Source organism: Eptesicus fuscus, chromosome 17 (assembly GCF_027574615.1).
Source record: "Eptesicus fuscus isolate TK198812 chromosome 17, DD_ASM_mEF_20220401, whole genome shotgun sequence".
Lineage (NCBI taxonomy): Eukaryota > Metazoa > Chordata > Mammalia > Chiroptera > Vespertilionidae > Eptesicus > Eptesicus fuscus.
This window is the reverse complement of record NC_072489.1, coordinates 33,152,685-33,165,906: the sequence shown is the minus strand read 5'-3', so window position 1 is coordinate 33,165,906 and position 13,222 is coordinate 33,152,685. Positions and strand designations below refer to the sequence as shown.

The 13,222-nt window shown below is 45.6% G+C and overlaps 1 protein-coding gene and 1 long non-coding RNA gene across 2 annotated transcripts in view; one reads left to right on the top strand and one right to left on the bottom strand.

The window, feature by feature from the left end:
- Nucleotides 1-4,836: 4,836 nt before the first annotated feature.
- Nucleotides 4,837-10,493, bottom strand: LOC129152036 (uncharacterized). The gene is made up of 3 exons (XR_008558766.1): nt 10,428-10,493; nt 9,930-10,289; nt 4,837-5,788 (listed from the first exon to the last, which is right to left on the bottom strand). It is a non-coding gene; the product is annotated as an uncharacterized LOC129152036 (long non-coding RNA).
- The window catches only part of PRKG1 (protein kinase cGMP-dependent 1), a 1,119,499-nt gene continuing 1,116,491 nt past the window's right edge, over nt 10,215-13,222 (top strand). The window contains exon 1 of the mRNA XM_008152952.3: nt 10,215-10,480. Coding sequence (XP_008151174.1) covers nt 10,215-10,480 — 266 coding nt within the window. The remainder of the gene's footprint in view (nt 10,481-13,222) is intronic.

Here is a 13,222-nt window from a genome sequence, read left to right as displayed (position 1 = left end):
CTTCATCTCTCTCTCTCTCTCTCTCTCTCTCTCTCTCTCTCTCTCTCTCTCTCTCTTTCTCACACACACACACACACACACACACACACACACACACACACACACTGAGTGTGTAGAAGAATGCCTGGAACCTATGGAAAAGTAAGCAAAAATATTTGTTGAATGAATGAAACCAAGTACATCTGCTCAGTTTTCACAAACATTTATTTTTAATTTTCCTTTCAAAGGAAGAATACCAGATCCAAAATATCGTAATAAAAAAGATTCCTGATGTAAATGGCCATTCTCCTGTATCTTTCCTAGAATGCTTATTTGACACTTGCACAAAAGGTAAATCAGTTTGGCCATGGAGGGGAGGAAGTTGTCGCTCCTGATTGATCATGATGCCATAGAGTGTAATACCCACCTGGTTGATAACAATGTACTAGAGTCCAATGCCCACCTGTGGCATTTCAAATTTTTTTAAAATGAATTTATTGGAGTGACACTGGTTAATAAAATTACATGGGTTTCAGGTGTACAATTCTATAATACATCATCTGTGTATTGTATTATATGTTCACCACCCTGTCAAGTCTCTTCCCATCACTATTTATCCCTCTTTACCCTCTTCTACCTCCTCCCGCCCCCCTTTCCCTATGGTAATCACCATACTATTGTCTGTGCCTATGAGGGTTTTGTGGTTTTTTTTTTTACTTTCTTAATCCCTTCACCTTTTTCACCCAGACCCCCAAACCCCCTCTCCTCTGATAGCTGTCAATCTGTTCCCTGTATGTATGAGTTTGTTTCTATTTTGTTTGTTTATTTTGTTGATTAGACTCCACATATAAGTGAAATGATATGGTACTTGTCTTTATCTGACTGGATTATTTCACATAGCATAAGAACCTTTTTAAAGGAAGAGCTTGTTTTTATTAAGTGTATTCCCCAACTAGAGAAAATGATTTAGAAAAGTACTGTGACAGAATCTCTCTCTCTCTTGTCCCTACTCCCCCCCCCCCCCCCCCGCCCCCGCCCCAACAACACCACCTCATGTTACACTAAGGTATTCCTGGCAGAGTTTCTTCCTGATGATTTTAGCCACAGTCTGAGTAATGTCTGCTTGCTGGTGCATTGTAAAACGACCTCCTGTTATTAGATGAAGTCTTGAATGAAGGGTGGAGGGTACTGTGTCTTCTTAGTTCAATATCCTGTCTTTCTGCCGCCTCTTTGCTCTCAGCAGACTGCTGGTGCCTGAAAGGGATGCTGTGGAAAGGGGAGAATTCTGCTGAGCCAGAGCTCTTTTCAGTGCAAAGATAGACTTTTCATTGTAACTAATGCAATTACTTAAAATTATTATGGGAAAGTTTGGAATATTCCTTCCACCTTCCCATTTTTATTAGGGTTGCTAAAATGGAGCCCTGTGTAACATAGACGGGAAAATGTAATCAGTATGGCACTAGATGTTCCCTGTAAATATGGGAGTTTTAATTTCTCTTGGAATACCGGAGGTTCAGTAGTACCACTTTTTTTACAAACACAAGCTATAATTCGTTTTTGTAATAAATGACTAGACATTTTGAGAAAATAATTTCCAAATAAATGCATCCTCATTGAATCAGAAATAGTAAATGAACTATTGAGCTAACGATGCAGTCTTGATTAGAGACCAAAAACATCATGATGAGTAGGGTTGAGAGACTGTCAGAACATAGTGCTGCTTATGCCTAGTAGTGGTTTGTTAGCTCTGTTTTACATGGGAACTGTAAATGTGAAGTAACCTGAGACAAACACAGGTGAATGTCTATCACCAAAAAGCAGGAGATGAGAATTGGGACCAGAGATGACTTTATCATATCCTTAAAAAACATACATTGGTAATGATGTTCAGCTTCTCTTAAAATATCAGACCATGGTGAAGTTATTGAAATATTGACTAAAACAACAAATGCCACATTTTTAAAAGAAGAACTGTAGATAACGTCTATGAAGGAGGGCACAGGCTCTCTAAATGCAGTCTTTCCTCCTTGTTACTGAGCATTTTAGCACAAAATGGAACACTTATATCATGTTACATTGGACTAATGGTCTGGGAGTCAGGAAATAATAGCACTAAGTTAGGGAATAGGTTGACAGCCAAACCAGATATTAAGTCTTTTGTGTCAAATTTGTGTGAAAATGTGTATTTGTACATAGATATGGTTATATATGACTATAATATTTAATGAGGCTTACACAATTAATGGTACTATGAATGGTTGGCTCCATAAAGTGGGCCTGGGTAACTGGGGAATGGGGATGAGAGGGGGACTTACCTTTCATCGAATATCCTCTTGTGTTTTTTGAATTCTTGGAATCTATTTTCAAAATGTTATATTAATTTATAAAAAGACTAGAAGCCCGGTGCACGAAATTTGTGCACGGAGGTGGGTTGTCCCGCAGCCCAGCCTGTACCCTCTCCAATCTGGGACTCTTGGAGGGATGTCCGACTGCCCGTTTAGGCCCGATCCTGGTGGGATCGGGCCTAAACGGGCAGTCGGACATACCTCTCACAATCCAGCACTGCTGGCTCCCAACTGCTTGCCTGCCTGCCTTCCTGATTGCCCCTAACCGCTTCTGCCTGCCAGCCTGATCACCCCTCTAACCACTCCGCTGCCAGCCTGGTTGATGTTTAACTGCTCCCCTGCCAGCCTGTTTGCCCCCAACTTCCCTCCTCTGCCGGCCTGGTCACCCCTAACTGCCCTCTCCTGCAGGGTTGATCACCTCCAACTGCCCTCCCTTGCAAGTCTGGTCCCTCTCAACTGCCCTCCCTTGCAGGCCTGGTCCCTCTCAACTGCCCTCCCTTGCAGGCCGGGTGCCTCCCAACTGCCCTCTCCTGCTGGCCATCTTGTAGTGGCCATCTTGTGTCCACATGGGGGCAGGATCTTTGACCACATGGGGGCAGACATATTGTGTGTTGGATAAGTTGACCAGATTGTCCCGCTTTTGGCGGGACAGTCCCGATTTTTCAAAAAATAGGGACTTTTTTAAAATGCCGTGGGACGTGGGACAAATTGTTAAAAATCGGGACTATCCCGCCAAAAGCGGGACGATCTGGTCACCTTAGTGTTGGAGTGATGGTCAATCTGCATATTACTCTTTTATTAGATAGGATAGAGGCCTGGTGCACGGGTGGGGGACAGCTGGTTTGCCCTGAAGGGTGTCCCAGATCAGGGTGGGGTTCCCTTGGGGCGTGGGGCGGCCTGAGCGAGGGGCCTGTGGTGGTTTGCAGGCCAGCCACGCCCCCTGGCGACCCAAGCAGAGGCCCGGGTATCTAAGATTTATTTTCCTTCTACAATTGAAATTTTGTAGCCTGGAGCGGAGCCAAGCCTGCTGCTCCCTCCGGGGCGGCAGCCATTTCTGTTGCAGTTAATTCACCTTCTATAATTGAAACTTTGTAGCCTTAAGCGGAGGCCTGGCCGGCCAGGGTGTGCGGAAAGCTTTGCTTCCCCTGTTGCCACCAGCAACCCTGGCCTGCTCTCTCAAGCTCAGTTCTGCCCCCATTTCTGTTTGAATTTGTTTACCATCTATAATTGAAACTTTCTAGCTTTAGTGGAGGCTTAGGCCTGCAATGGCTATCAGAAAACTTGGCTTGCTCTGTTACCTGGGAAACCTTGCTCTCTGTGGCTGTAGCCATCTTGGCTGGGGTTAATTTGCATACTTGCCCTGATTGGCTGGTGGGCGTGGTTTGGCTGGTGGGCGTGGCTTATGTAGTGGAGTGATGGTTAATTTGCATACCTTCCTTTTATTAGAGAGGATGTCCCAAGTAGATGAGTCCAGTTTCTCTCACATTAAAAATCAACCCCCAAGCCCTGACCAGTTTGGCTTGGTGTATAGGGCATTGGCCTGCAGACTGAAAGGTCCCAGGTTTGGTTCCAGTCAGGGGCATGTACCTTGGTTGTGGGCACATCCCTAGTGGGGGGTGTGCAGGGGGCAGCTGATCGGTGTTTCTCTCTCATTGATGTTTCTGACTTTCTATCCCTCTCCCTTCCTCTCTGTAAAAAAATCAATAAAATATATTTTTTTGAAAAATCAACCCCCCAAATCAAGTCAAATCAAAGAAAAAGCTGAACTCGGAAGAGGATTTGTGTTCCTTTCCCACCCCGATTCTCAAATATTTGATTATTTCCTGAACCTGCAAGACAGTGGGATATAGGGACACTTAATTTCCATGGGTGACTGTGGAAATATCCAATCCATACATTTCAATCATGATAAGATACAACTTTAAATATATGTATCTTTTATGGAAGAGAGTTTGCCATATTTAGAAGACTATTTGAACTGTCATCAGTGTGCTTTAAGCAATTTATAATTTATAACAACTTTTTATGTTCCCAATTATACATTTGAACGGCACCAACCCAGTTTCACTAAAAATGACTCTTCTAAAGTCAGGCTCCGAGAGTGGTAAAATATTTCTGGTATTTTAATGGACATTTTTTGTTTGTTTGTTTTGTTAATCCTCACCCGAGGATATTTTTCCCATTTTTTTTTTTTTAGAGAAAGGGAGGGAAGGAGGGAGGGAAGGAAGGAGGGAGGGAGGAAGAGAAAGAGAGAGAGAAGAGAGAGAGAGAGAGAGAGAGAGAGAGACAGAGAGAGAGAGAGACAGAGAGACAGAGACATATAGATGTGAGAGAGAGACACATTGATTGGTTGATCCAAGTGGGGCTGGGATTGAAGCTGCAACCCAGGTACATGCCCTTGACCAGGAATCCAACCCCTGATGCCTGACACTTTGGTGCACGGGTCTAACCACTGAGAGATAGCAGCTAGGGCAATGAACACTTTTTAAAATGATAGTTGAACAATTCATTAGTTTTATCATGTTGTCTAACAAATTACCACAAACTTAGAGACTTAAAACCACACTTATTTGTTATCTCAGTTCTGGAAATAAGTCTGAGCACAGCATGACTGGACCCACTGTCAAGGTCATATAAGGTTGAAATTAAGATGTCATCAGGAGCTCAGGGTCCTCTTTCACTCTCTTATGGTTGTAACAAGACTCAGTTCTGATGGTTGTGGGATGGAGGTCCCTATTGCACTGCTGGCTGTTAGTGACTCCTTGCAGCACTGATTCCACCTGCATTTCTTGTCACGTGGCCCCTTCTGTTTTCAAAGGCAGCAATAGGGCATCTCCCTCAAGTCAAATTCCTCTCACACTTAGCATCCTGGTCTCCACATAGAGACCACTCCCTTGTAAAGGTTCCTCTGATGATTTTATCTTAAAAGTCCACAGATGGCTTTTATCTTAAAGTCTCAAAATGACTTGGGACTTTAATTACACCTGCAAAATCATTTCACAGCAGTACCTTGACTAGTGTTTGAATAACTGGAGAAGGTGCGTGTGTATAAATATTACCACCACCATCACCACAACTGTCCACTCTGCCCGCTGCTGGGCGACTTTTCTTCCAAGAATCAAAGCGGGGGGTGGGGGTTGGGGGTGGGGGGTATTGCCATTTTATTTATGTTTGTTTATATAGGGTCACATTTAAATAACAACATCTTGTTTTCATCTTACTTCATTTTAGCCTCAAAGACCCAGGTGTAAGAGAATTTAATATTCATATCTCCACTTTCTGGTTGGAAAAACTGAGGTTCTGTGAGGTAGAATATTTTGCCTGACATCTCATAGCATCTCTATCTCCGTATTCCACATCGAAGGTTCTTCAGATACTGCAGAATTTGGTGTCTTCAATATTTGAGTACTATCATCTGTTATTTCATTTTTTACAGTTTCTGGGAAGAATCTTTTTTTCCAAACCTGTTGATAGAGATCACAAAAAAACATTATAAAAGGCAATGATCTTACTGCATCATGAGAAAGAACTCCATTTATACGAATAGGAAAATCATTTATGTATGTTTTACTTTTGGGGGCATATTTTAGAAAATACATAAATCTGATAGATAACTTAAATAAATGGAAATGGACTCATTTTGAAGTTTGTTTAACTGAGGCAACTTTAATTTCACTTGCCATTTTCATGGTGTTTAACATAGTCATGGGTGTGTCTCAGGACTTAGAGCTTTACCTGGCCCAAGGTGTGACCACACTCTGTGGTCACAAGAATATGATTTAGGCAGCAACGTGCAGGCCACATCTAGTACGATGTCGAATTAACTGAAAATGCTCCAAGCTTCTGTTAATCAGAAAGTACACTGTAATCTTTATATAGCCAACCAGACTCCCTCTTAGCTCCTTCAACATGTTAAACTCATCTGAAGTTCACGGATGAGTCTTATCTGTAAGAACAGACTGATCATTTCAACATGTGCGTCACAGGGAGAGCAGAATTCTATAGAATCATTGAAAGTAAGAAGATGAATTGGACCCTAGGTGACTCCCGCTCCCCATTTTACAGATGAGGAAGGTGAATCCTAGAGAAGTGTAGGGATTTGCCCCAGAGTACACAGCCGGGGAAGTAACAGATTTGAGACATAATTATACACCTTTTGCTTCCAAGTCCAGTACTCTTTGTTCACCAATTGCATACCTTGATGGAAAATGTATCGCATACTGTTTTCCACAAATACTGTCATTTTTGTAACCAAGAAAATGTTTGCATCTAAGTTATTGGAAACAGAGAAATAGTTGAAATTGTTTCTCCCTCACCATCTGCATATGACTTTTTAATTTTTGTTTTTGCTCTGGATCCTTGTAATATGCACTAACGTCAGTTTTGTTCCAGGAGTAGGGTGTTGGGAAGGGTCTACCTGCTCAACAGTAAATGCAGCAACTGCTTGAACTTAGACCAATAAAATTCTTTTGGGGAGAGGAGTGTCTGACCACTGCATTGTTTAGAATCCTGGCATACAGCAATAATAAAAGCAGACTGAGTTTTAGTCAGTTTTATTATATTAAAAAAAGTTTTTTATGACACTGACCTGGATTAAAAACAGCAACCCCCTACTCACATCTGTAAGATTTCAGGTTCTTTAAAAAGTGTTCCTTATTGGGGAGTGGGGGTGGGGTAGAGGCAAAGCACCATCATAACATTTGAAGCTACATGTACGTTTTAAAAAATTGAATTATATATGAAATGTATTATTATCATAATAAAAATGTATTATACGGAAAGCACCTTCGGAAAGATATTTATTATTGAGAAGCCAGAGTTTTAGAAACTGACCTGGGTTTATATGGAAATTTAAATGTAGTGTGTCCTCATTAACAAAGATCTTTTCGTTTGTTTATCCCTGGGCTGATAGAGAAGGGGACATCTGAATGCATTTCGGATAGAAGCAGTGCTACAGGGGGATTCAAACAGCCTGGGTCAAATCTGGACACTGTGACCAGTTACCTAATCTTGCTAAGCATCACTTTCTCCATCTGTACAATGGGAATGAATAATAATATTTACTTTATAGTCTCACTGTGGGTATTGAAACTATTTAGTCACATAAAGATTTAGCCCTGTGCTGGCACATATTAAACACTCAGTAAATGTTTACCATCACTGTCATCATGATCCAGGGGCTAAAAGATTTAAATTTTTTCATTGTTAAGAATGTTTTGCTGTGACACAAAAGTGTGCATATTTTCTTTATGTGTCTCAAATATGGAACATGAAAAGACTTACAGGTATTTAAGGACATTACCTCACTTCTTTGTGATTAAGATTGTTATTTAGCGAATTTCTCCAAGGGCACTAGATGGCGACCTTCTCCTTTAAGGAAAAAAAAAAAAACACAAAAAAAAACACACCACACTACTGAGGACTCATAAATAATACTTTGGTTTTGACAGCTGAAACTCACTGTTGCAGACTTAAAAGCAAAATACAAGGAGGTAAAGTCACACCTTTGGATGGTAGATTGCCAGAATCTTAGAATTACTAAATTTTCAGGTTTCTGTCTAGGAGCCGCACGGTAGAGAAAATACCCTCTGTGGGCAATCTTGGATTCGAACTTCTGCCCTGGGGTGATCTTGGACTTGACCTTTCAGTATCTCATTTTTTCTCCTCTATAGTATAAGCATGCTGGGTTAGATCATCTTCAAAGTTGCTTTCCGCTCTAAAATGCTATGAGTTTAAATACTTCAAGGTCCATTCTTCTACCAGACTGTCTTTTCTCAAGTGTTCCTTGTACTTTATTTCTTAAGCCAAGGGACAAGATTTAATGTCATAGTTGCTAACATTACTTAAGGCAAAACGGACTTATTAAAAAATAAGATTAATTTAGGAAGATATGGATACATTTAGGGTTTTGTTATCCGTGTGGGAAATCTTGCTCTAAATGTTTCTTTTTTAATAAGCATGAGAAACATACTTGAATAATATCTTCATTTAAGACAGTGTAAGACTTGGAAAAACCTGTCAAAACATCATTTAAAATCTATTTATATCTCTTCCATAAATAAAGTTGAACCTATGCCTAGATTATTGAATGTGATAAAAGTGTTTTTCTAATGCATTATTTTAAAATGTCAATTCACTTGAGTATTCCTAAAAAGATTATAGCAGGTTAAATTGTTCATAGAAGCAACAGAATAGTAACTATCAACAAGACAGGAGCCCTCTCGCAAATGTGAGTGTACAAAGCCAGTCTTCAGCATCTGGTGCGATGAAGAAATTCAGATGTGGTTTGAAATGTTTTTAATTAAAATAACCAGAGGAGTAAAACTAACAATAAGTAATAAATCCCCAGAATAAAATATATATTTGGAATTTATTTATAAACCTGCTTTTCCTCTACTGAGGTGTTTCAGACAAGGTAGAAAGATTTTTTTTATAAGTAGCCAGTGATGATACATTGATCTGTCTTTTTAAGAAAAGTTACGATTTCAGAGAGAGTCATTTGGTATCTTAGTTTGGATCTAGTTTTTTTTCTTTCTTTCTTAAAAAATGTACTAATTTGTTGATCATGACCTGAAGAAATGCTCCTCCCACATCCCCAGACAAACTCTTAAACGCTGACTTACGTTATGACAAATGCTCCCTGTGACATATTCATGTGAAAAGTAGAAAGTGTGGGAATTAGCAAATAGGCTGAAATGGATAGAAACACCTCATTATCATAGGGTGAGGTGGCAGATGCACAGAGAAATCTGGATTACAGGAGCAACTTCCCCCCCAAACCCGGAGCTGATGGAGTGAGCCAGCATTTAGCCCTGGAGCCAGCACTTCACAACCATGGCGATGCTGTGATGTAACTGGGATGCTCCATGTACAACTTTTAACTGTAGCAGATACAATAAAATCCAGATTCTAAGAAACTTACAACTAGCGCATGGCCTTTCTCTTTTCTTGTAAACATTTGGCCCCTGGCCAGATGTATACTCATCCAACTTCCCCACCAACGATTTTAGTTCACTATTTCCAGTAAAATTTTGGGCTGAAAAAAAAACCTGGAACTGCTATTGCCCTGTCACTCTTATTAGTTGGGTGTTAGAGCCACAGGACTTCGCAGTAAAGAAACACATGCACACACCCCCTCCCTTACCACCCAGAGCAGAAGAGGAGAAAAAGATGAAAGCAAAGATAGACTTATGCAGGTTATTGTCTAAGGGCAGTTTAATATTTATGAACACACACACACACACACACACACACACACACTGTCTTTAGGCTCCAGTTACAAGCGCTGCGTCATCTGTCAGATCACATGGTAATTGTTGCTATTTCAAGGATCAAGTGGCATAAAGCTCTCCCCCTACCCCCCCCCACCCCACCCCACCCCACCCTACCCCACCCCTTTCCTTTGGTACCACATAGCATGGAGTGATTATTGTGTGATGGGGTGAGATCAGGCTCTCTGGTCCAACCCTCCCAGCTCGGAAACCAGGCTCTCGGTGGGGTGGCGCGCGTGGTGTTCTCACGGAGTGATTGGGAAAGCGGGACGAGGGAGGGGGTCTCCGGGGAGGAAGGGCAGCTCTAATTGGTTTCTCAATGAAAGATAATCACCTATTCCCCGGGGAGGCTGGGGATTAGCACTCTGCCTCTCCTCTCCGTCGCTTTTAGACTTCTCCGTCCTCCCCTCGGTGCGGAGCTTTCAGTCCATTCAGCAGAAGTGGATCGAAGAAAGCGGCTCCTGGCGCAGCGGTAGGGGCAGCGCCGGGCTGCGCGCGAGTTCTCAGCGCCCATTCACTCACTCGGCTCCGCGCTCGCCTCGCCCGCCCGTCGCCGTCGCAGCCGCCGCGGCCGCCCCAGGAAAAGTTTGGTGGAGGGGCTCCGGCTGGGGGGGAAAAAATGAGCGAGCTGGAGGAAGACTTTGCCAAGATTCTCATGCTCAAGGAGGAGCGGATCAAAGAGCTGGAGAAGCGGCTGTCGGAGAAGGAGGAGGAAATTCAGGAGCTGAAGAGGAAGCTCCACAAATGCCAGTCGGTGCTGCCCGTGCCCTCCACCCACATCGGCCCCCGGACCACCCGGGCGCAGGGAATCTCGGCGGAGCCTCAGACGTACAGGTCCTTCCACGACCTCCGACAGGCGTTCCGGAAGTTCACCAAATCCGAAAGGTAGGCGCCGGGCACGGCGGGCCGGGGCCGGAGAAGGAGCGGAGGCCACCGCTCCCGGGTGGGCGGCCCGGATGCCGTCCCGGGTGGAGGCTCCGGGGCTGGGGGCCCGGCTGCAGCGGCGGCGGCGGGGGCCGGTCCGCGCCCGGCCGCTCTCCTGCGCCCCGAGTGGGGGTGGCCCCGCGGCCCGGGGAATGGGAAGTGTTTATTTTTATTCCTGCCCATCACGTGCCGTGCTGGTCTCTGCCGGGCTGGGAACGGCGAGCTCCTCCGGGAGACGCGCCCCAGCGGCGTGGGGGTGGGGGAGGAGGACCACGGAAAGTTTGTTCGCGCCCCTAACTCGGGCACTCCGCACCCGGCTGCCGTCGGGCCGCCTTTCCTTGGCGCGCCCCCGTGGGGGGGCACCCACCCTGGGACCTGACCCTGCCCAGCCTGGGGCCTGGACAGCTTCCCCGAGGAGGCGACCCGAGACCCAGGCCGTGGGGCGCGCTCAGTGGGGCTGCTGGAGCCGCCTGGGGAGGGGCGACAGACTGGACAGGGTTGGGTTCAGTTTAGGGGCTGCACGTCCCCAGAGCCCAAGCCCGAGGGGGAGGGCGCAAAGGCAGGGCAGTGACTTCTGGGGGGTTCGGGGATTCGGCCTCCGGGATGGGGGTGTGTGGGTGGGTGGGGGGTTTATTCACAGGGTCACTTTCCAGGCATCGGTGATGTCGGCAAGAAACTGCAAAGAAACCCCAGTTTCTGGATGTTCCTTGGCTCTGTGTCCCTCTCAGAAGTGCCACTCCTTGGTTTTGGCCGGTCTGGGTGTGGAGGCGGCTAGGTAACCTTGCACCTGAAGCGGGTTTGGGGCTGCTGGTCAGCCTGTGCGAGGTGGTTAATGCCCTTCCTGGTCTGCCTTCCTTTAGAGTCTCTCCCTGGGAAAGATAGCATGAAGGGGGTGGGGTGGTATTTCTCCAGGCGCCCCCAGGCTCCTTCCTTTCCTCCTCTTGGGAACTGGAGGAGCCCAAACCTGCCAGGGCAAAGTTATGTGTCGCTTGTCCGTGGTGTGCAGCAGACGAGGCCGGCTGGTTCTGGCCACGAGTAGGAAGCTTTTGCACTCCAGCCGCCGCCTGCACCGGAGAGGGCTGATCGATTGGCTGCAGCATTAAAGCGCCTCTGGACATTAGGGAGAGGAAGTGCAGACTCCAAAGCCCATTACTGGCTTTTAGTCTCTGGAAGTGCATGGCCCAAAGTGCCTTTTGCAGGATATTGAATATTCCATTAGGCGTGCCTTCGTGCCCGCCTACCCCCTACCCCTTCCCTCTTCTTAGATCACTTGGTGTCTGGGTTTGGGGCTCAAGGGACCCCTAAATTAGTCCCCTCCCCTTAACTCTCCGACTTGGAGGCAGCACTTCTAAAGAGCATGTCCTGTTGTCGGGTTTCCATCCAATTCCAGGACCGTCAGCGTCCCCCACTCTTTCAACGCACCCCTTCCTTGTCTGTTTCCCTTGCGTATTGATTACAGTATTCGTGTGGGGGTGGGGTGGGGAGGAAGTGGGGCAGCCTTTAAGAGCTATTAAGAGAGGGCCTGGAGCTGGGACTGGGTGCGGGAGGAAAACAGAAAGAATTTGCCTCGGGAACTCTTAGGAACTGTGGGATTTGCCTCGGGAACTCTTAGGAACTGTGGGTCCCTTCGGAACGGACGTCTTTGGGGGCAGCTTTCGGATTTCCTGAGTGACACTCCACTTCTAAGATGACACCGTCCACATGGCACCGCCTTGAAATTCCCTATCAGATGGAACAGCGGATCTCTTCCTTCTTGAGGCCAAGACTGCAAACGGAGCTGTTTGTCCTTGCCCTTGGCTGGGAAGCTGCTGCAGCGACTGGCCCCAGCCCTCCGCGGGGCTGCGCATTCCTCGGCCGCTGCCCTGCCCCGCGCGCGGCAGCTGGAATCAATCTGCCCACCTCCTTAAGAAGCCACTTCATCAGCGGTCACCGGCAGCTGCTGGCCTCCCGGGGCTGCCGGGCTGGGGCTTTATCGCATTTTTGAAATTGCAGATCTCTGTCCGGGCCGTGCCCCTCAAAGAGTCACCAGCACCCCTGCCCAGCACAGAGATTTCACCAAGGTCTGGAGAGGGCTGGAGGAAACCCTCCCAGAGTCCACTGTCATTCAGGAGCTAACTCTCAAAGAGGCACTTGAATTGCCCTTGACGGGAAATCTCTCTAGGAATGAGAGGAGGTTTTGTGTGTACTGGGAGGAAATGGCTGATCTTTCCTGTGTGCACATTGTCCAGTCCTCCCGTTTCTACTCCTTTCTCCCACTCCCCATCGTTTTTGTGTGTTAGGGTTAAGAACACCCTAGGAATGGATCATGCGCAGTGTCTGAAGCAAGGAGCCTGAATTCGTTCCTTACTTCCTCTCCTCACTGATTTACCCTGGGACAGAGGGTAAACTTTTTCTAACTCAGCACTTAGTTTTATGCTTTCAAATGGGAGCATGGACTGTATTTTCAGCAAGCTGACTCAGTCGAGTGTAAATAATTTTGACAGGTATACTATATGGGAATAGGAGCCATTGGAAGTAGGTACTCATCCTAACACGTACAGAGACAGTACTAACAATTATCATTGGCAAGACTCCTTATTTTGGCCAAGAAAAAGAAAAATTTAAAAAGGGTTTCTAGGGTACAGCAGTTAACAAGACATTTTTAAAATGAAGTGTTTTTTATTTTAATTTTTAGATATTTAGATTTGGGGGGGTGGATATCCC